Source organism: Botrytis sinoallii (assembly GCF_014898435.1).
Source record: "Botrytis sinoallii strain Bc 23 chromosome Unknown BSIN_032, whole genome shotgun sequence".
Lineage (NCBI taxonomy): Eukaryota > Fungi > Ascomycota > Leotiomycetes > Helotiales > Sclerotiniaceae > Botrytis > Botrytis sinoallii.
In genome coordinates, this window is record NW_024066059.1 from 149,910 (window position 1) to 172,708 (window position 22,799).

At 43.0% G+C, this 22,799-nt stretch overlaps 4 protein-coding genes across 4 annotated transcripts; 1 reads left to right on the top strand and 3 right to left on the bottom strand.

The window, feature by feature from the left end:
- Positions 1-210: 210 nt before the first annotated feature.
- Positions 211-5,716, bottom strand: EAF02_011426 (uncharacterized protein; the record flags this gene model as incomplete). Its single annotated transcript, XM_038907473.1, has 3 exons — positions 211-1,113; positions 1,170-5,289; positions 5,340-5,716. The coding sequence occupies 3 exons, from the start codon at positions 5,714-5,716 to the stop codon at positions 211-213; spliced, it is 5,400 nt and encodes a 1,799-aa protein (XP_038752695.1).
- Positions 5,717-6,033: 317 nt separating this feature from the next.
- Positions 6,034-9,535, top strand: EAF02_011427 (uncharacterized protein; the record flags this gene model as incomplete). Its single annotated transcript, XM_038907474.1, has 3 exons — positions 6,034-6,940; positions 6,997-7,999; positions 8,068-9,535. 3 exons carry the CDS (start codon positions 6,034-6,036, stop codon positions 9,533-9,535), a joined length of 3,378 nt encoding a protein of 1,125 aa, XP_038752696.1.
- Positions 9,536-12,054: 2,519 nt separating this feature from the next.
- On the bottom strand, positions 12,055-13,243 carry EAF02_011428 (uncharacterized protein; the record flags this gene model as incomplete). Its single annotated transcript, XM_038907475.1, has 4 exons — positions 12,055-12,144; positions 12,205-12,504; positions 12,590-12,991; positions 13,067-13,243. The coding sequence occupies 4 exons, from the start codon at positions 13,241-13,243 to the stop codon at positions 12,055-12,057; spliced, it is 969 nt and encodes a 322-aa protein (XP_038752697.1).
- Positions 13,244-19,354: 6,111 nt separating this feature from the next.
- EAF02_011429 (uncharacterized protein) lies at positions 19,355-21,501 on the bottom strand. Its single transcript, XM_038907476.1, has 5 exons — positions 21,221-21,501; positions 21,108-21,152; positions 20,756-21,036; positions 19,923-20,684; positions 19,355-19,829 (listed from the first exon to the last, which is right to left on the bottom strand). Exons 1-5 carry the CDS (start codon positions 21,282-21,284, stop codon positions 19,626-19,628), a joined length of 1,356 nt encoding a protein of 451 aa, XP_038752698.1. The 5' UTR covers positions 21,285-21,501; the 3' UTR covers positions 19,355-19,625.
- Positions 21,502-22,799: the final 1,298 nt, after the last annotated feature.

Sequence of the window (22,799 nt, forward strand, 5' to 3'; positions counted from 1 at the left end):
GTAATTTTTGATACGCGCCTACACGTGACATCGACTAAACCAATCACTTCATCATCCAGCAATGGTGAAAAGGCATCCACTTCATCAATGGTAACAATGTAAGATTAAAATGTTGTCATCAGGTATGATTATCCATTCATTAAAACTCAACTAAATAAACTATTTGAGCTCCAAGATAACTCCGTTATTTTTGTTCAGGTATATCTACATTTATTGAAGCATGGAGTCCAGACTCTCTCCCAACACCCCCTCGATCTTAACAATCCAGCGATTCGTCTCCTTCTCTACTATCTCATCATCATCCTCTTGGAGCTCACTAATGAATGGCAACATTTCTGGTAACATAGCCAACCATTCCTCTCCCAATCTATCCGTCAACGCTTGCTCGCACTTGACTGCTGCGAGTCTAACACTAGATACTTCTGAGCGGAAATGCTTTAAGATCATCCCGTTGAGTTCCTTATGATGATCCGACGAATCAGCGGCAGCAGCAAGTTCAACGATAGCGGGAACAAGTTCATCGATCAAAGGTAATCCGGAGGCGTTCCCAAATTGATCACACAAGACATGAGCGATTGCCTTGAAATGAGCTGGAGATTGCCAAAAGTCATCAAGGTCGTGCTCGAAACATGGTATCAAAGCTCGAAGAACTCTTGTCCATAATTCTCTCGAAGCGTCATTCTTAATATCGGTCTCTTTCAAGACCAATACGGCATTATCAAGCAAGTACGTGGCATAGCTTGTGACGATTGACTTGAGGTTGCCAAAGAAAACGGCCATAAACCCGTAAACACTCTGCAAACGCAGGTTTCTGCCAGACTTATCTTTCTTGGGCAATGATGTTGACGCCCATTCAACCAGGTTGGAGAATATAGGTCTAAATGTCGAATCGTTGAACTTGTAGATCATCTCTAAAGCGACTTCGTTCACCTGTCCTTCTATTTCTGAAATAGTCTCGTCGCCTTGGTCATAATCATCCGCGTTAGACAAGTGTCTTCGAAGATCGAACGCGTTTTGGAATATCTTTGCAAGTACAGTGGAATGTTTGGAGACAACACTCTTTGGATGAGCTTTGATTGACATGCTAAGCATCTCAAGTTGCTCACGGATAGCCTATTTAAATTAGTAAGTATTCATAAAACTTCTAAGAACAGTAATGGAAGATTTACCCAAGTTCCTGCCGTTACTGCTTGCGCCCAGTTCTTCTCCAAGGCAACGAACATACTCTTAGCATCCACACGCTTTGCAGCCAAGTGAAGACAATTTTCTCTGATTTCATCTGCCTCGTCTTCGAGCTCAGCCTCTGCTGAGTTGTTCGAGATTGAAAAAAGGGTATCGAGATATCCGCCTGTAATCATGTATGGAAGGTGTTGTACGAGAGCGCTTATAAAAGTGTATCCAGCGTTGTGGAGTTTCTGAGCCTCAACAGTGTCTTCGATGCTTGATTTGATGTACTCCAAAGCCTTTGGAATGGCAACAGGCAACACAGAAACTATACCTTCTCGCAAAATCTTTACCAAAGAAGCTAAGGACAGAAGAGCCATAATTTGCAAGCCAGCATCACTCTGGCCCAAGCAATGATTACTTGCAATGGTTTCTGCTGCTGCAGACACAGCTTCGAGATCCTTTTTTCCATATTTCTCTGAGATTTTCTCAACACAAGCCACAGCAGTACGCTTATAAGGCATGTCAGTAGACTCTCGAATGATTGAGGTAAGCTGGGGTAAGAACCCAAGCATTGCAACTCTTGAAACGGCATCTGATGCGCTTTCCTGGTCGATGCGAACCTGTAAAGAGCGCAAAATCTTTCGTCGCAAGTCCTCATTAGGTCTATCCAAGAGTCCTTCGACTGATTTGACAAATTCGCTTGTGGAAAGGAGACCCAAAATACTTTCTAGAATGTCTCCACAAGTATTGTGCATTGCCTTCTTGTCTTTTAGGGATTCTGTCAAGACCAACAAGTTTTCCAGTAAAGTGGAGTAGAGCTCGCGAATTCTAGCAGCGTCCATATCGTCTCGATCAAGAAGTTTTGCAGTTTGTGTAATCAATCGTCGTTGCGAGAGTATGTGCGGAAGAAGCGTGAGTTCATGGAGAGCTGCACGTTGTGGGTCAATCTTCTCGTGAGCTCCCAGTAGAATCAGCGAAAATGTTGGCTGGGGAGCCAAGAGATCATCAATCAGCTCGAGGTATTTAATTGCAGACTGAAGTTGAACCTCCACGCTGAATGCATTGGTCAGCTCCGCAGAGAAGGATTTAATATCATCGCTGACACCATATTTATCCACCAACATGATTAATAACGCGAATAGGAAATCTTCTGCTCCGAGAGTTTGGACCAAAGAAATAAACAATCCCTTTCTACGGTGCACAGGAATATGCTCATACGCCGCAACAAAGCTCAAGAGCAACTCAGCAGCCCCTGTAACGGGGTTGCCTTTGTCTTTTCGAAGCGAGGTGATAAGAGGTGGAATGACCTCACGAATGGTTTGACTAATGACATGTGCAGAATAATCATCATTCTGTCTTAGTACTGAGCTTCCCATAAAGGTAAAGATGGGCATAACACTGTGGAGCACAACTTCTGGTGCGATGTCTGCAAGTGCAGCAATCATCAATAAAGCACCGTTCTGTACCTGTGGACTGGCTGTTTTCTGGACGCAATCGACAAGTAAATCGGCTCGGATATCAGAATGGTCTAACTCCATGTCTGGGTTGGCCTTGTGTGCTTTCAGAATTGATAGTAGGCTATTCAAAACTAAATCTTGGAGATATGCAAGTTCGGATGAAACTTGAACCTTGAAGTGCTGAAGTTCTGCCAAGGTGTTAAAAAGACCCTTGAGAAGTTCTGGATGGTTTCCTGGATCAGAAGTATCGATGAGTTGCAAAACAAATGTAACTTGGCGTATAGCAGCCGCAAGTTGTTTGGGGTCCTGTAAAGAAGTTCTAGCAACTTCGCCGTGGCTAGTACGCCGTTTTTTACTTGCAGGTGGAGCATCTGTAAGTTTCGCCGTCGTGGGCAATTGATCGAGGAAAGAAAGAAGAATTTCTGTTGAAAGAGGAGCGTTTCGCAGGAGTTCTAAAGCTTCTTCCGCTGATTTGATAGATCCCTCAGATGAAGATTGGGAAGCGTCCATCAACATTTGAGCTGTCTGCAGCTGCACATCACCCTTCAAAGACGTCCACATCTCACGCAGTCTTGCAAATACGGCCTCAAGAAGGGTAGGGCGGCCCGAAGCAATTTCGCCGTGAACAATTTGAGTGAAGAATTGCAAGCCTTCTTTGTCATTAGCCACAACGGTCGCAGCTGCTTGTTTATCGAAGTCTGCCATGGCAAATTGTTCATCTTTCGAGTGTTGCAATGCTACTTCTGGACTGAGGGATGCCCATTGTTCAAGTACTGGAAGTAGAACTTTGGTTCTAGTAGTGCTAGCAATGCTACGAACGTGATTGAGAATGACAAGAAGTCTGAGTTTGACCGGATATACAGGTGTGTGAATGACGTGACTGGATAGGAATGACAAAATCGAGGCGCGCGTAGTTTGAGTCAAGCGTACTTCATTCTTCTTGTTGGACTCTGCAGAAGCACGAGGACTATTCAAAGACTGTTCCACTACAGACTCAATGTGGGTTTTATCGAGAACACATTCTTCTAAAGCTGGAACTAAAACCTCTCTCAAAAGACGAGTAGCGTTATCAATTGACAACCATTTCGTCTCTCGAGTTTCTTCACCTGGGCCATAGATATCGTCGAATGCCCATTGTTGTCGGGAGCTAGAAGCTTTCTTTGTGATTGCGCCAGCCGGGTAAAACGTCTCAATTTTGAGGATTAGCTCTGCTGCGGCACGACGAACCTTAGGCGCAGGATCCGCCAGCGCTGAAATCACATATGGTATGATTCCTTGGATATCCACGCTTGCATTGTCATGTCCTGATAAGTATCGAGCAACCAAGTGAAGTGCAGAAACTCGGGCCATGACCGGATAAGGGCCGCACCAAATCCTAATATAAAATGTGAGATATAGAGTTTTTTCCAGGGCACTTGCGCGATTCATGATAGGTAGCTCATCAAATACATCCAAGTCGCCGGCATTAACTGCGGCGACCAAAAATGCTTGACACAAATCTTGGTAGATGCGGGAAGCACCATGCGCTAAGAACGAGGTCTCCTTATCACTGCTTTGTGGAAGCTTTTCAATTAGTTGTCGGAAATCGGGTCGAGATTCTGTTTTCGTATCATCATCTCCCATTACCACATCTTCATCTGCCTCTTTTGCTGCTTCTATTCGCCTAATTGTGGTGGAGAGCTTCAGCTCTAATTCATCCATATCAACATCCGTCTCTTTTAATGCACCTTGAATAACAGTCCCTACGTGACCAGAAAGTTGTGTTAGCGCAACAAGAGATGATGCGAGATGCGCTCGAGTGTTCTTCTCGGAATCTGTAGCATCATCAACACGATGCGCCACCAGCAGTAGATGCTTCACAACCACAGAAGTTTGCGCATCGCTAAGAAGACCATGTTCCACAATCTTTTCGATGGTTGGAAGACCTTGAACCTCTCCGCTTTTACTTATTCTGTCAACAAGGGAAAGACATAGTCCATTGGAAAGTCGGTCGATTCGTCGCTCTTTTCCTAATTCGATCAATTGAGTTGCAAGATCCGGAACCTTGAGCAGCTCTTTGGTTACACGTCTTGTGATTTGCTTTGCGCCCCTGTGTTGTGCCAAAATTGAAAGACAGACCAGTCCAGGACGAACGGTTTCGCTAGTCCAACCAAGAACCAATGCTTCCATCATTGCTGTCAGGAGTTTGTCGTCCAATCCTCCTTTGGAAGCTAAGATTGACAAGATCATGTAACATCCAATTCGCAAGTCCGGGACCTTTTGCATCGAAAGACCTTCGTTGAGAGTTGGTAGCAATCTCATTATCACATCCTGCTCGTTTTGTTGTTGAACTCCTCTTCTCCCAGAGCGAGCCTTGTCCAGCATGTTACTCGTAGCCTCAGTCATGATACCAGCCCAAAAAGCTAGAAGAGCAGGATAATGCTGCCTAGCTTTACATATACGCAAAACATATGCATTGAGTGTCGAGGCGAAAATAGTGCTATCAGTCGCAGCTGTGACAATTGGCCTTCTTTGTGGTTGGGTCAAGGATCGAATATATGGTGCTAAAAATTGATATTCTGCCGGAATCTTCGATGGTATTAAGGAAAGGAGTGTGGTAAATATAGGTAGGGTATGGTATGGTAAGAAAGTTGTCAAGAAAAAAGATGTATTGTACTCGTGAATTCTACATGAATTAGTTCCGAGAACAAAAAGGTTGGAATTCGAGAGGCATACCTGAATCTTCTCACCAACCATTCAACTGCTTTGATTGCTGGATTCAGACGTAGACGGCCACCGACCAATCCCAAGAATGCTTCCAGCCGTTTGTCTAATTCGGAAATCTCTGCCACTGGCAGCTGTGTACGATCCACCGTCTGACTTTGTTCGCTGAAGATTGTCTTCTGGAACTCGAGGAACCGACCGTCGAGTAGACATAGTTCTTGAAATCCTTCGTGACATAATGGGTAGAGTGTGTCGAAACTTTGTGATGCCGCTACTCTAGGTTCAAAAATCAGAGACTTTGAATGCGCAGCCTTTTGCGCCTTGAGATTTAATGAATTGGTTGAGTTGGTCGCAATCTGCGCCAATTGTGCTTTAAGTGAAGAAGCCATTGTGTGATTATCGATACCACAATGTTACAAGATTATGGCATGTCGAAGTTCAAGAATATTATTTCTCGACGCTTACTTCATTCAAACTTCTCAATAAAAATTTCCAGCTCTATCGTTATCGAAAAATTTGGTCGGATAAATATTCGGCCCGGTAATACTGCCGCTTTAAGAGTAAAGTTCCAAGTTTACAGTAACATTGTAAACAAATAACCTTTTATTACCATTAGTAAAATCATAATAAATCAACCGGTCCTCATCGAATATATTCTTTGAAGTTATTGGTAGCCATCCTATTGATTAAATTCGTGCTAGTAATCATGACGGAAGCAAATCCTCCCGTTCCCAAATTCGCATCTTTCCGGTCAAAACCTTCTAGCACTGTCGCAGTTATTGACTCCGAAAAGGAGGATAAACACAAATTAGCGACAAGACAACATACCCAGGAAGAAGAACGTCCAAGAAATTATCGTCGGCACCACAGATCTAGAAGTAGAGAGAACCATAGATCTAGGAGCAAGGAGAAGTCACATACACGTGACTCCCGCCACAGATCACGGAGTCGAGAGAAGCACAGGAATAGGGAGAGGGAAAACAATGAAAGATATAGCACACGCCGTAGATCTCGGAGTAGAGATGGCCGTTCGTCTAATAATCATCGGCCACTGAATCGGGAACAAATTCAAAGAAGCTCTACCGAAGTGTCCACCAAACATGAACCAGATGTCTCGGGGTCCGAAACTGCCTCTGACATTTATGTTGTTGACAGAAAAGGAGATGTGAAGAACCTGATATATGGAAGCAATCACCGCTACAGTGTGCCACCATTCCATCGAATTGGGGCCGGTCGCGTTCTTGGTGCACCTCGAGACACAAAAATTGACAGAGATCATTCAGATGATAAGGGTATTGTGCTTACAAATTTGAGAGACTTCAGATTCAACAATCGAGAGAAATACATTTTTTCTAAGGTGGAGAGAGACAGACCTCGCCTTTTGAAAATCCGTTCAGAAGTTTTGGCCGAGGAACCTTTCTTGCACGATGACGATTTCGTTCCACTGCAGATTAGTAGAGGTAAAAAGCGAAAGAGAGTGGATCTGGAACTTGGCTCGAATTCCGAATCTGATCATGATGATACTCATTATCGTTCAATACAAGGGAAAGCTAAAACGTCTAATCAACCCAGGATAACGCTTTCCAATATGCTTCAGATAGTGATTCCTCAGGGTCAGATGCTGGCCGAACTATGAGACTTGAGTCTTCAATCAAACAGAAAAACATAGAGCTATCCAGACGAATAGAGCATGCCCCAAATGATGTAGATGCGTGGCTTGCATTGATTGAGCATCAAGATATGCTTCTGAAAGGAGGGGATGAAAGTCGTCGCATCACTAATGCAGAGATCAGAAGTACGGCGGACATCAAAATCCACATGTACGAAAAGGCTTTGGACAAGATTCACTACCTACAGGACCGCGAGCGACTACTTCTTGGCCTGATGGCGGAGGGTGCAAAGATTTGGGAAATAAAGGTTCAAGCTGAGCGATGGGCACAGATTGCAAGTGACAACATCAATAGTCTCGTCTTATGGAAAAAGTACTTAAATTTCAGACAAAGTAACTTTTCAACATTTAGATATGAGGATGTGCGTGAAGTATTCCTCGGTAGGATTCGTTCTTTGAAGAATAGCATCAGTGCCGCGCCAGAATGGAGCTCTGTGGAATTACTTTACGAGCAGCTCCTATATGTTGTGCTCAGGGCCACTCTTTTCATCCGTGAATCAGGCTTCACAGAACTCGCAGTGGCAATCTGGCAAGGTATCTTGGAGATAAATTTTCAAGGGCCGATGTCTATACGCACTGAGCATGAGGCGCCAGGGCTAGTGGAAAACAGAACAATTGAGCTATTCGGTGAGTTTTGGGAGGCAGAAGTTCCACGAATTGGGGAATCAGGCTCTCTAGGCTGGAAAAGATTTGCAGAAGCAGGAGATGATTCAACAGTTCCAGATGTCCAGACCGATGAACCAGAGATGTCACTTAATGGCCAAGACCTCTTTGAAAGCTGGGTCATCGCAGAATCTCTTCGTAGCAAAGCTTCTAGAGTACCTGCAAGAACCATGGATGATACTGTGGAAGACGATCCTTATAGAGTCATTCTGTTCACGGATATCGAGAATTTTCTTTTGCTATTGCCAAAATCTGCCGAGTACCTACGAAGATCTCTCTTGAATGCGTTTTTGATGTTTTGTCATTTGCCTTCTATGTCTACTCAAGATCATGAGTCAAGGTTGGATTGGAGCCATGATTCTTGCTTATATAATGAGATGCTCGACTATGATTCTGGATGGGTCAAAGAAAAGTACACGAAAAATCTACTGAGGAATCGATTGAGAGCGAAGAAACGAAAGCTTCGTCAGTCTTCGCAACTCCTACAACGACTCTTGCAATGGCCCCAGAATCTATGTTTAGCAACGGCTGGTTCAGTAGCTTCAAGCCATGGCGAGAAGTATACGGTAATGAGGATGATGGACCCATTTCTTATTCGTGGGTTCGCAACACTTTGAAACAACTCACACAGTCATATCCAATAGAAGATTTCGCAGAATACTACTTAGCATTTGAATGGATAAACGAGCCCGCAACCATCAAGAAGGTCGCTAAAACTCTCATCAAACAACATTCCTCCAGTCTCAAGCTCTACAATGCGTACGCTATGATCGAATGGTCAAAAGGCAACCAGGAAATGTCAAATGGAATCTACACTGCAGCTCTAGGGATGAATCAATCTATGCTCTCTTCGCCAGATCTCAACGACAACAAAGATTCAGTCCACCTCTGGAAGAGTCTGATATGGGCAAACATCTCGATCGGATGTAGAGAAACTGCATTGTCGCACCTCCTCTCCATTCCTCACGGTATTCCCAAACCAACCATCCCCACCGAAATAACTCCAACTGCCCTCCTCAAAACCCAACAATATCTCTCCTCCGCTCGCGACCATTTCCTCACAACCCAAAATCCTACACACGCAGTCCTGTACACCGAACTCCTTGCCCTCCTCAAGTACCTAACCACCACCTCCACAAGCGCGCCCCAGTCTCCTCAACAAGGAAACATCACCTCCGCTCTCGAAATTCTCACCGCCTTCTCCGTCCAGCTTTCTTCCCGCTTGACCTCACCACAATTAGCCTACCCCCTATCTCTCCTCCACCAATCCACAGCCCGTCTACTACACCACCACGCAAAATCTGGCCCCTATCGTCCTCAAACCCTTCATTCACAACTCACCACCTCGCTACGCTTATTCCCAAACAATACGATTTTCTTTTCCCTCCTCACATCTCCGGGACTCGGAATTACGAAACTTATGAGCCCGATTACTCTGAGCACTTTGTTCTCTGATCTTTTGCATAGCTCGACTTCTTCAACTCATAACATCCTACCCCTCTACCTCAACATTATCCACCACTATCTTCAGAACACTCAATCTGCATCACCAAATCTCAATACGATAAATTCAACATTCGTTTCGGCATTAAATCTTAAAGGTTCAAAATCAAACTTGGATTCTGGACTTGCGAGTTCGAGTGCGCTTTGGAGATTGTATCTACTATTCTGTGATGTATACCCTCAGTTTTTACCTTCCTCATCCTCATCTTCATCCATATCATCCTCAAAAGCTTTGATACTTGGACCAGGGTCCGCCAGCAGGGAAAATAGCAGAGAAGAAATGAATCGCAAAGCAAATGGTATAGTAGAGCTTTGGAAACAAGCGATAGCGAGGACGCCGTGGTGTAAGGGGGTCTATATGGTTGGGTTTTGAGAATATATGTGGGATGGGCGGTAACGATGGCAATGGTGAAAGAAAGAACGGGATTAGCAGAGATGAAGAGGTTAAAAAACAGTTGAAGAATATATGGAGGGTAATGGGGAGAAGGAGATAAGGGTACATGTGGATTTGGAAGGGGTTTGGGATGAGGAGGAATAGGGATAGGAGCATGGAGCGAGAACGAGAGAATGAGGTGTGAAACATGGTATATGTATTATTTTGGTGGTTACATAGGAGCCCTATATTCCACAAATATCTGATCTCTAAGCTCCAGAGAAGAAAATGGACAGATCTACCTACATCAGATCAATCAGTAAAGTCCACTTTTGAATACCATAAACCCATTGCTCACAACATCAACTCACATCTTATATCTATATCTATATCTATATCCATACAACACCATACCATACTCTAATATCTAAACTTATCAACCTCCCTCTCCCCCCTTCTTTCCTTCTCATCTCCTCATCTCCTCCCCGCCATTCATCCACCTTAACCCTCCATCAGAATCCAAATCCACGTCCCACCTACCCCTACTTTCTTCCACACCATCACCTACCTTCTTCCATTCCATTCCATTCCATTACCTTCCCTTCCCTCCCCTTCGCAGAGCCCAACCCTCTTATCCATCCATCCATTCATCAATATATCCAAATGCACAGACTCAACTCGCAACACTCCCTTCCTACTACCCAACTACCCAACTCCAAGCAATCAACAATCAAAAGATTAAAGCCCCCATGAAAAAATCATCACAAACCTCATTTCATTTCATTTCATTCCATTTCAATTCAATTCAATTGACTTTCTCTATAAAACAACCAATTAATCCAACCCAAAACCACCTACACCCCAAACAATCAAATTAAACAACCTAAACAACCCAAACAACCCAATCCAACCCAATCCAACGAGCCAACCCATCCAAACTTAACCCCCGATCTACATCACCCATCTCATCTTCATACAAAGTTTCAGACACTCTTACCATAGTAGCAATAGTACTAAAGCATACAGACATATATCGTACACCACAATATACAATCCAATCCAATCCAAATTAAAAAAAAAATCCCCATCAATTGCAACTAATAACTCATCAAGAATGATAATGATAATGATAATTCTAATCACAATTACAATACAAACACAAACACAAATCAAAGTTTTCTTTCCCTCTCTTTCTTTTTTTCTTCCCTTCCCACAATAATAGTCTGTGCACCACCCATGGACGATCCTCCTATCCTATCCTATCTTACTGTTCACCTCCCTCCTCCCCCATCCCACCTGCCCCCCATCTCCCACCTTTTGCCATTTTATCTCTCTCCGCTGTGCTTGTCCTCCCTCGAGAGAGATATCTATCTACCTAGTATCCATCTACCTCAATACCTCAATACCTACCCAAACTTACCCAAATCACAGCACCTCTGCAATCATCAGGTCTAACCACAATAATAATAATAACATAGTGTGCCCCCACGCAGAGAAGACAAACCAAGACTAAAATAAAGATAGGCAGCAACCTAAGAAAGTAAGAAAATATACAATAGTCGATGGCCAGCCTAAGCCAAAGCTAAAGCTACGAAAAGCTTCAACCTAGAATGAACATCAAAAGAAAAGATGCAAGAGGTTTTGACTAACCTACCATGCAATTGCCCATACGGCACATACAAACCATTCCCTTCACCATCATCAGCTATCCCCCCAACATACACAAACTCTTAACAAGCATGATTTCACTCATCAAACAAATAAAACAAAATCAATCATCAACACGCATAGCTCGTCTCATAAAAGTGACAATGAGGTGTAGTAAAAAAAAGGTCAGTTACATAGAACAAAGGTACAATTCGCATCGTTTAGTTATTTTTTCTGCTTTCTGTGCTCAACCCATGCACATCCTTCCTTCCCTTTTCCCTTCTTTATCTCGTTGCCCGGCACAATCAATTGCCCCCCTTCTCAAACGTATGAACACAAATATTATGAGTTACCCGTCATGAGCCTTCTCTCTGAAAATTCCCCTCCCGCCTTTCTATGAAAACCAGAATCCCAAAATCCGAATGCCAATACCCGAAAACCGAAACTCGCCCGAATAACGTCCCATGTATCTATCGTCATGTCGTGAAAATGCTGGCATGTCAATTCAAAGCAAAAGGTCGTGATTCGGCCGAAAGTCGTTGGGAAAAACGTATCGAGTGGAATCCTTAGTGTTAGTGATCGAAAAGCGTAATGGAAAAGTTGATGTGTACAAAGTCGCATTTGGCAATGAGAGGAATAAGGAAACGAAAGGTAGGATGCGGAAGGTGTCGCGCAAATAGGTATATTTGGTCGAGATCGAGGTGTCTGGAGGATACTTGCAAAAGTCTGGTGAGATGACGGATCCCAAAGAGAAGCGATCGGTGAAAGGGCGCATATTGATCGAGGGTGATATTCGTTGCGTGGAAAATCGCGAATTAAGCTTATCTGCGTCCGAACCTGCTACACAAAAGGAAGTTCGTAATTGATCATTTTTATTTTTTCCTCGGAGTGACGGGCCTGCTGGAGGCACCTAGACCACCTGTTGTGACGTACTTTTGTTTTTTCTCCGCTGGTTTTAAAATCTGGAAGAGGAAAATTAATATAACACTCATGAGATTGAGGACACTGCAATTGCGACCTACCTGGAATGAACATAGCAAACTCTCATCCACACTCATCATCGCTCCGGCATTGTCAAACTCTCCACAGTAATTGGGCGCACTGAAGAGTGTTACCAATTGCCGCTTTGAGAAGAACTCGTAACCATCCTCGACGACTTGATGAGCTCTGCATATCAAATCCATATCATGCTTTTGTAAGAACCTAGAAACAACATCGGGACCGAATGTGAATGATACACCACGATCGTTTTCGCTCCAGCCGGTGATATCCTTGTCTGGATCAGACCAGAGGAGATCGCAAAGGAGACCGCAATCAGGAATCTAGTTTCATATCAGCAAGAGCTCTGGCCTCCTCCCATGGCACATTGAGAGCTGGCAAATGAAAAGCTTTATCTGGTGGACTCACATCAGTTGGTCGCATGACACGACGGATTTGCTCCATGGAGTTCAAATCTGGACTCAAACCACCGTGCATAGTGAAGATTTTTTCGTCAATGATTGCTGCAATGGGGAGGCAGTTGAAGCAATCAGTAAATGTCTTCCATAGCTTAATGTTGTATCTTCTCTTGCACTCGTCGTAGAAACCGTAGATTCTGTTGATGGAGGCACACTCGTGGTTACCGCGGAGGATGAAGAAGTTTTCTGGGTATTTGATTTTGTATGCTAAGAGCAAACAGATAGTCTCGAGAGACTGTTTGCCTCTATCAACATAATCACCAAGGAAGAGGTAGTTAGCCTCGGGAGGGAATCCACCATATTCGAACAAACGGAGGAGATCGTAGTATTGACCATGAATATCACCACAGATCTACAATCATGCCATTCAATCAGTATTGCTTTTGCGAGCCTAGCGCATTGAACAAATGAATGCTTAATATCATACCTTGATTGGTGCCTCGAGCTCTAAGAGGATGGGTTGAGAGATGAAGATTTCGCGAGCCTTGGTGCAAAGATAACGAATTTCTTGTTCCAAAAGCTGTACTTGTTTGCCTGGTCTGCTGCCTCTAACTTCTAGCAGTCTATCGATGATAGAGTCGAGATCGACTTCTGGTTCTGCCATCGCGTTTGTCCTCCTTCAGGAGAATTTGACTGTGGGTGTTGTAATGTAATCCGCAGCAGGTGGACGTCAAAAGACAGTGGATTATAAAGTCGTAGATGTGTTTACGCTAGGGCTTTTATTCACTTCACTTCTCGATCTGCTGCGCGTTATGAATTAGTCTATGCCAAGGTAACTTGATGTAAATAGAGCCTTTTGATTATGTTGGAAGCGAAGCTCAACAAGAATTAAGGAGGGTTCGAATAACTTACAATGAAGTTGAATCCGCCTCAATGGATTTCTTTGATGAAAACCACGTCAAAATTACACTTCAAGGAGTATTTTTCCTGATGTCGTGATGTTGTGGCAGTATTAACAAATTGGGCTCGAGAAGTCACCAACTGTATTAAGCTGAATAGAACTCTGAGTAAACAGGTATGTGAAAACGAGGTGATTTGTTATGATTTATTCACCGGTCCTTTTTGAATTATTGATATCGCCGCTTATGTCGCAAAGGATGCGATAATCTCGTCTTGAAAATCGTCGATGAAGTTTCGCAAAGTGATCTTTGTCGACTCGAAAATATTTCGTGGTTGTCAAGTCGAGGGATGAAGTTGTTACGGGCTTGTCGGATTTCTCTTGTATTTTCAACAAGCGCGCTCTCGTTTATCGCCTTAAAAAAAGGTCAAAGGTTCGAGAACGGCCGTACAAAGCAAGCAGTGGAGCCAGGAACAGAAGAAAAAAAATAAGATGAGCGTGAGAGCCAGACGGAGTCGAAAAAGAGTCTTTGGGTAGAAAGAGAGGAGGGGAAATTTTTAATTTTCCTATGATATATCGGTGATTCGGATTTTCCTCTCCTTTCCTTTCTTTTTTCTTGCCTTTATCTCTTTCTGGTATCAATCGGATGGTGTTAATTTTATATGGTGGGATACCTGAAACTTTTGAAGTTATTCCAAGTCACACACATACAAATCCTCGCTTTGGGGGGAATGATTTCGTTTCTGTTTCTTCACAAAGATAGTAAGACTGGCTGTACTGTGATGTGATGCAGAGTAGTATAGAGGGAAGAAAAGTTGGAAGGATGAAGGGGTTATGAAGGGGTTACGAAGGGGGAGGGGTGGTGAGATTAATCTGGGAGAGGAGAAGCACAATAGCCAAGTTGGAGGATCAGTTTAGCTTTATGCCTTACGTAGGACTGGTTGACTGTTGACTATCATGGACTGTTGACTGCATCTCGACATGTATGGAGGAAGTACACGAGTCAGCCAACGGTTTTATATCTTGTATTCCCATTGCGAACGTGATTAATACTGAAATATGATGATGGTAAACAAGAATGTTTGATAGAATGTTCATCGAATGTCCACAGAATGTCTAAAGCCATCTACTCAGTGTCTATCTATGAGTACCTAGGTATCCATGAATGAGTACATCAAGAGAACTACCAATGTCATGAATGGTTTGCGGCATTCACTTGTTTCGAAGCATACTCACCTAGGTACATAACCTCAATGAATGAGTGCATCCATCCCACCAAGTAAGAAGGCCACCGGTATGTGCTCATGCAGGTAAGTGCAAGTGAAAAAGTGTAAGTGTTTATTATCATTTATTGTATCTGAGTGCAAGTCTATTTTGGGTGATGAGGCTACTCTTTGCTGTGTTATCCTACGAACAAACATGGACTCTTCTTTTGTGAATGCAAAGTCTCACGATGTACCAAGTAGTCATTCATGTACACATTACCTAGGTAAATTTCTCTTTCGGTCAGATTCCTGTGTCACTTCTTTCGAGATTGCCAATGTTTCCATTGAGCACAACGAGCGTGTACACCCCCTCCTCTCACCCCCCTCCACGCCTACATCCTCCAATAACAGTCGTTTTCAAGCAGCGATGCATTAAAGCGCGTATGCAGTTGTTTTCCCTTAAACTCCATTGCTTCATTCTTTCTTCAAGGCTGCTTTTATGTTCCTAATTTTATAAACCCTGAAGTAGATCTGCTCTCCGTCTTTTTCAACAAAACCAACTCCTCGCCCGAATATATACTCAACATCTATCTACTCAGTATGGACGGAATATACGAGCCACGCATCTATTCCACATCTACTCGAGTACGGACTGCTCTCTCCACTCTTCCAAGATTGGGGATATCCGCAAGCATGCTTCATCTCTTCTCCAAATCCACATGTGAATACGACAGACAGCCTTTACGTGGAGGATTAGATTAGACTTGGAGATTTGCAGTTACGATACCTACCGGGATACGATATCAAGACAAGAACAATGACCGCACTGATGTTTGGTGTTGCACTATCGGTCAAGTTCTCAACTTCTCAAGATCTTTTGCAGCGGTCTAGCTCATATCATCGCCGATATTATAATACCGGTCCCGCCCGTACCTTAAAAGGTCAAGAATTAGTCCTCTTTTTCAGTCGACCATACTAGGTTCGGCCCCTTCCACTACTCCTATTTTGGGTTTTGACGAATCAAACCTTATACACAACTAATCGCCAACAACAACCTACATTCTATCTACTTATGTGCCTGTGAGAAGACTGTTTGCCTACTGATGCTTCCTCGTCGTGTATCTGATTGGTTCATCCTGTTCATTCTCACCGTTCACCGTTCACCGGTCTGCTCTCAAGCCCATTTTTACAGTTTTACGCACACTTGATACCCCACCAACAGCATTTCATCAATGGCCCAGTCGCAAAAGACTGTCTTCCTAGACTCAACATTGTCTGTGCCTAGAAACTGCACTGCCAATATCACCCTATCTTCTGCAGCGAATCATATGTCATATCTCAAGCCACCTCGAATTCGAGACACTCCATACATGGGAATCCCCTCAATTTTCATATGTTTTCTTTTCTTGTCTTCGCTTCATCCCGACAAGCCGGTACTTTGGCAGATCACATGCATTTATCAGCTCATGATTACCCCGCCATATCTAATAACAGCTGGTTAGCCACCATCCCGCACATTTCCAGAAAATTCTTGTCGGGAGACTATCGGATCGGCCGTTGTGTCATCCTTGCCGAGTCCCGAACTAACCTGTTGTCATGGTGTTCGGCTTCTGAATTGATGTCCCCTCTCATGACTTTGTTAGCACCTGGATCAAGCAACCTCGAAATGGGAATGTCTACCATTGACCGATCGCAATGCAGTCGCGGATGTTTCTTGTTGTTGGCGGTGTAGTGCCTTTCACTTCACTCCATTTGTGTTGCAACAATGATTCAATGTCCAGCTTTGCAACTGAAATGATATCAACATCTTTTGTTCTTTTAAGGGATATAAAGCTTGCGCGTTACAATGTTTGATGCTCACTCAATCAATTGCCATAAGTGTGGTGATCTTGGTTTAGTTTTGCATCTTCAATCTGGGGATTTTCATACTGCATGCATATCTTAGCTTCTTATGCTTTTCAGACTCCCCAAACAGTGATTATCACCGTATAACTCAACAGCTTTGTGTCACACTAAACCTCTTTTAAATAAGATTATACCATAATTTCCTATTCCCGGGTGAGAGCGTCGATAAAGTGGATCGGAAACTGTCTGAACTTCAATTAACTTTGATAATCCATCTGATAATGCTTATAGAGCCTTAATTTGATAGTAGGGGAATTGCAATACAATCTGGGGTGTGCTGCTGCACATGTTGTATTAAGCCTGCCTTAAAAGTTACCCAATTGGAGTATTTGCATCACTCTTTTCTTTCTCCTTTCTCCTTTCCCGTCTCTCTTCCAATCTCCCCCCTTTATTCATTAGGGCGAGGGACCGACTGCTTCCCCCTTCTCCTAGATTTCCTTTGTAGTGTCAAAGGGCTTCAAATTGTATGAGACTGTGCATTGTATATTGCTACATGATCCATATACCATGATTTCTTTTGTTGATGGCAAAAAGTTAAGACCTCCATCTTACCAAAAGTTTGGGCTGAAATCATACCATCGTTATGACAGGTGATAGGTCTGAATACTGTGATCTTGATTCTGTAAGTGAGCACTATAATCATACAATAAAACGAATAACGGCAGCGATACACAGATGTTCTCTCTGTTTGGTAGCTGAAATAGCTTATATTCCCCTTCGATGAATCAGTAGCGAACCCGGAGGATTTCGCGTTTTATATGCTAAGTATAACCTAAACACACATCTCCAAATATCTTTTACAGAAGTTGTTGTGTCTGGGCTATGGAAGTTCCCTGTCATTTCAGAATACTAATGTGAACACCATCTCTGCCGCATTTTATCAATATCGCGTATCAAAGGATTTCTTGCGTTTCCTAGATGACCCCCCAGTCAATCACAAGATACACGACGTCGATATATGTGACATGTTTCTGTCCTTCATCAAATTTTCGGATTCGCGCCTTTGACAGAAGCTTGCAACTAATGTCCTCTGTTACCAATACTACCGAGTGCGTATTGACCCAAAGACTGAATATTCAACAGCAGAACAATGTAGCACTATTTTTATTTATTTCATGGACCTTCAATGTCCTCTCATGTGGAGCTTCTCCAAGCCCGCTACTTGTGCTTTTCATATCATATTTTCATCAACCACGCTCTCCAAAAATCGGTATACCTGACTCTAAGCGTGTGAGGTATCTTTATCAATGTAAGATTGCATACATTATTGTCAGAACACCAGCAGAAATCTCTACGGTCTGCCAACCATGATTTCAGTATCGTTTTTACGTCCACAGCGCTACGTTACTATACGTTTCCCGAGAACTCGGCATATGTTTCTCTTCGTCTCCCGCCAATACATTTACACTACCACCGCTTCAACACAATAAGCAATTCTACAGTTGAACTAGAATTCCACCAAAAGAAAACTTCCCCGGACTCAGTCTTACTGTAAGAGCATTCCGACCACGAATGTTTTCCATCTCCAAGATGTATTGGGCTACTTCGAGTAGCCTATGCTGATCATTCACAAAATAGAAAATCGATGATTGAAATCTGACGGCCATCAGATTCAATGAATGATAAGACAGTGTCGGGTATCAAATAATTCTCGAAGTCATTCGCGATGCCTTTCTATCCCTTGTCTTAGACTTCAAAATATGACGTATATGTAGGTCATGATGGAAGAATTCCCCGTAGTGTATTGTATGTACCCTTAGAAAATAGAAAATAGACCCACAAATTGATACATTACTTACACACAGCACTATGCTATTCTACTTCTCGGGCTTCTCATGAAATCGATTTGAAATCCCTCTTCTTCTCCTTCCCTTTCCTTTCCTCTTCCCTTCTCTCTCCGATATCGTTCTTTGGAACACAGGCGTAGACTTTCTCATTCACTTGGATTCCTGGAAACTCATGTATTCATTCATAGATCAACATCTCCTATTCATTCACTGATTTCAAGTTGACTCCCAATCCATTTGTGCATTCAAGTTCAACCTCCACCCCCCGACGTCCCCTAACAACGCTATTTCCACATCTTCGGAATCTAGATTCCCCATTCCCTATTCACATCTGCCCCTGCTCCCTTCTCCTCTCTTCTCCACATCGAAACCAAAGTCAACCCCAAATCTGAACCCTATCACCTAAACTCTTCCTCCTCCGCTCCTCCACTCTCCTTCCCCTGGGGCAAATATCCACCAAAACATATCAATACGAATAAAATAAAATAAAATCAGTCCAAAGCACAAACCCAACAAACCCACCCAAAGAATTCTCCACGATCCAACAACCCCCATCCACATTCCCAGATCTACTGCCTTTAAGAACCTAAACAAACATCTCCCCTCCATACCCATTCCCACCTTCCCTCCCCTCCCCTCCCAACTTCACAGCTTCAAACTCTCCTCTGAAAAAACTTACGTCTCGTTTTCCCTTTTCTTTATTCCATTGCATTAAAATTCACCAATCACTACATACCATTTCCATTCCCATTCCCATTACTATCACCATTACCTCTGTATACACTCTCTCTATCTAACCCTCCATTCCTTACTTACTTGCGCCATCCTCCTTGCTCCACGAATACCCTATCAGCCTCAACACCATGCTAATTAACCTCATCTCCACCATATCAGCTTCTCCGTCAATCCTTCCAGAATTACGCTCCAGACTTCCTCATACACAGTTTCACAACATCAGACGAGTCAAATGATACAAACTAAGATTCATAAGTCATAGTATTCCTCTATGTCTAAGAATTAACAACCATCTATCTAATTTCTCATCTTTCAACCGATAGAACTGAGAACATAAAATAGCCCGTAAGTACCTATCATGCAACGCACATGAATAACCCTTCCCCGTAAATACCTACCCCGAACCATAGACGCCGCCCCAAATGAGAATCAGCCTCGGCCCCTATCAATCATAAACGCCATTTTCATCGTATCGTATCGTATCATCATGTCACCAGCCCCTCGTCGACACTTCCCTTAATTACCACTAAATAATTCGCCAGCCAATCCGCCACCCATGCCTCTTCTACCACCTTCTCTATGTGATCTGACTTCCATATCCGAAGCGACGATGTTCATACGTAGCAAATGTTGTCTAGCTTCACGTTCGACTTGCTTTGTAGTCTTGAGAACTTCTTGTTGAACTTCTTGACGGTTGGCTTTGGGCGTTGATACAAGGGTCTGATCGGAATATGTTAGCATGATAAATTGAGTAAGGGGGAAGAAGTGTAGAAGTAGGTTTTTTTTTTCAAAGAAAAAAGGAAATAAATGTACCTTAGCAACGAGATCGATTCTAGCATCCAGCTCGCCACATTTGATCATCTCTGCCAATTCCTTTTCAATGTTCTTTCCAGGTGGAGCGAAGTTCTTGTGCAATGTCTCAAACGTAACACAACTGAATGGAATGAAGTATTGAACGATGCTCTTGCTTCTAACTCGTGTGTAAAGCTCATCAACATGCTTTTGCAAATGAATATCAAGTAGATAATCAGCCTTGTAAGACTCCAGAATCTCTAAACATGCCGAATATTTGCTACCGACAAATGCCTGAATGGCACGACGAATATGTGGCTCCATTTCGAGGTAGGCGCGGAAATCGGAGTTCTCGAGAACTGTCTTTTGTAATTTGTTACGATCGATAGTGGCTAAAGCGCAAAGACCTCCATAGACAGCAATATCGTTAGGACTGATGATTGTATTGTAAGTCAAACCCATTCCTGGAGGTGTCTGCAAGAAAGTTTGTGCAGCAGCAGCATATTGCCCAGCATGCATTTGTGCGATACCTTCAGCTGCATGGCAAAATGGTTTAATAACCTTCTCATCATCTGCGCCAACAACTGTTCCTCTCATCTTTTGAACGTTGGAAAGAACTGCGATATATTCCTTTCTTTCAATAGAAACTTCAATGATATGTTTAGAAACATCGATTACGTGTCTTGACATATTGCTATCTTGTCGCATACGAGAATAAGCTTCGAATGCAAGTGCAAGTTGACCTGTAGCTTCATAATGTTTTCCTAAATCTTCATTTCCCATCTGTTCGGCGATTCATTAGCCAGTCAATCTTCGGAATCCACCTGCTGTGGAATACAAGTATGATGACTTACCCGAATGCTTTCCTTGATTAGATTATTCTTATAGCCTTTCAACTGTGCTTCCAAGCTTGCAGCCTCCGCAGCGTTGGACTTATTTGTAGCATCAATCCATTGATCATCTCTGACAGCCTCTGGTTCACTTGGCGCAATTCTGGTCATAGCAGTACATGCATCCATGTAAATCGTAACATCCTTTCCTCCCTTTGCTTCTTTAATTAGCATTTTTAGAGCTTCGACGCCGAGAAAGGTGGAGGTGATGCCGATGAGATAGAGTCGCTCAAGTCTGGTTCTGCCTGAACAAGAAGAAATGTTAGCTACAAAGCTCCATGACAGATCACATATCACAGAAGACTTGATATCTCACCTTTATAATTCGCAATGTAGCTTTCAAGATCGAACTTTGGCGGATCTACAAACAGAAGAGCCGGTTAATAGCTATTCACACATTTACTTGAGAATGTTCAATGGGCAATTTACCAGTAACAACAAGAGCTTTCTTCCTACTCATAGTAGGTGACATTGGTGGGTACAACGAAGCCATCTTAATCTAGGGTCTCTGTGCTGTAATTGCGCGCGCTGCCTGTTGCAATAGTGTAAGTCGAATAAGAATTTCCCTTATTTGTTGCGTCCAATAGTCCTTATTTCGCTCTCCAGTCAAGTATAAGTGTGTCTCGTCGCGTTCCTTAATGATTCTGCTTTTCTCACGGGAAGCTTCGAGTAAGGTAGCTATTGATAGATTCTTGAGGTTAGAAAGAGCTGTTTATCGAGATATCAGGCTATGAGGTTACATACCAAGAGGGGTGGAAGCAGTGCCACTAGTATTCATGATTATTCGGGTACAGTCCAATCGGCGAATCGACTTCGAAATTCCGTGGTGGGGTGAACAGGGCTGAGAAGAACAAATTGGAACTATACAGCTTGAGCACAGACAGATTTTGTCACGTGATATTGATCCTCTGATAAGCTTCCATGGACTCGCTAATTTCAACCATGCCAATCCAATGTCATGACAGTACAACAAACGAAAGGTGAAAGGAACACCTTATTTATTGGAGTTACATACAGTTGCTTGTTGCTTTAGATTCAGTCGTTCCCAGGACATTCTCTGACTATTCCAGATTTATAAGCTCAAATTGGTCTTTATAGTACGATAGATGGAATAAGGATACGCTCGCCTAGTCAGTTAGAATGCTCCATCTCTTCTTACATTACGAATATCACTTACGGCTCTCAATCGTGTAATATCAAGGTTCATTGAGCCTTATTTCCAAACAAACTCTGGAAGTATGGATGATCTAGCTCTCTTATTAGTGGTTCAAGAAATTTAAATTGAGCTTCCCAGTGCGAGTAATAGGTTACTCGGAGCTCGTCTAGTATATCGAGAATGCTCAAGTCCTACTATAAAATATGAAGAACGCACAGCACCCTTTGCTATCCTTCTAATCAATCTTGCTAGCATCAAGAAAGGTCACCATCAGCCATCCTCTCTTGAAAACAAGATGTGAATACTATCTCATAACAGAGCAAAGCGAATGTAATCTTCACTTATTACCGCAAATTAAGGCATCGAGTCATCGTATCCAATCGACATAATGGTTTGGTCGTCTATTTGTGTTTCTCGGCCGGGATATATCCAAACCAGCCTTGGGCTTATTCTATTGTTGCATGAAATTTGCATGCACTTGACTTATTACTTCTGACCAAACCCCTGGCATTTCTTGTATGGTAGCTCTAAAAGATCGGACAGCAATCTAAACCATCTCTACCAAAAACCTTACTAGATGGTAGTCCATTAGGAGTACAGAAGATGATATATACTCTTGGTTCACATCACTTGCAAATGCTCCCTTCACTCTATTTCAACCATTAGCATACTTATCGAGTTAGATCGGCAGAACCGAAATTGCACCACAGGACTTGCATTCTATATATGCTGAAGACTCGCCTTGGAAGAAATGATAGGAACTTATATTTACTTACATCATTGACTTCTGTCACCTCGCATCAGAACGCCAAATCTGCTTGGAGCAGGAAAAGCATACCCTTCACTCATTAC

Bases quoted from the DNA above. Each gene is read 5' to 3' on its own strand.
- EAF02_011429 (XM_038907476.1), bottom strand. From the start codon at position 21,284: ATGGCTTCGTTGTACCCACCAATGTCACCTACTATGAGTAGGAAGAAA. The intron at 21,153-21,220 runs GTAAATTGCCCA...TTCTGTTTGTAG, and splicing joins GAAAGCTCTTGTTGTTACTG to ATCCGCCAAAGTTCGATCTT. The intron at 19,830-19,922 runs GTACATTTATTT...TATTCCGATCAG, and splicing joins GAATCGATCTCGTTGCTAAG to ACCCTTGTATCAACGCCCAA.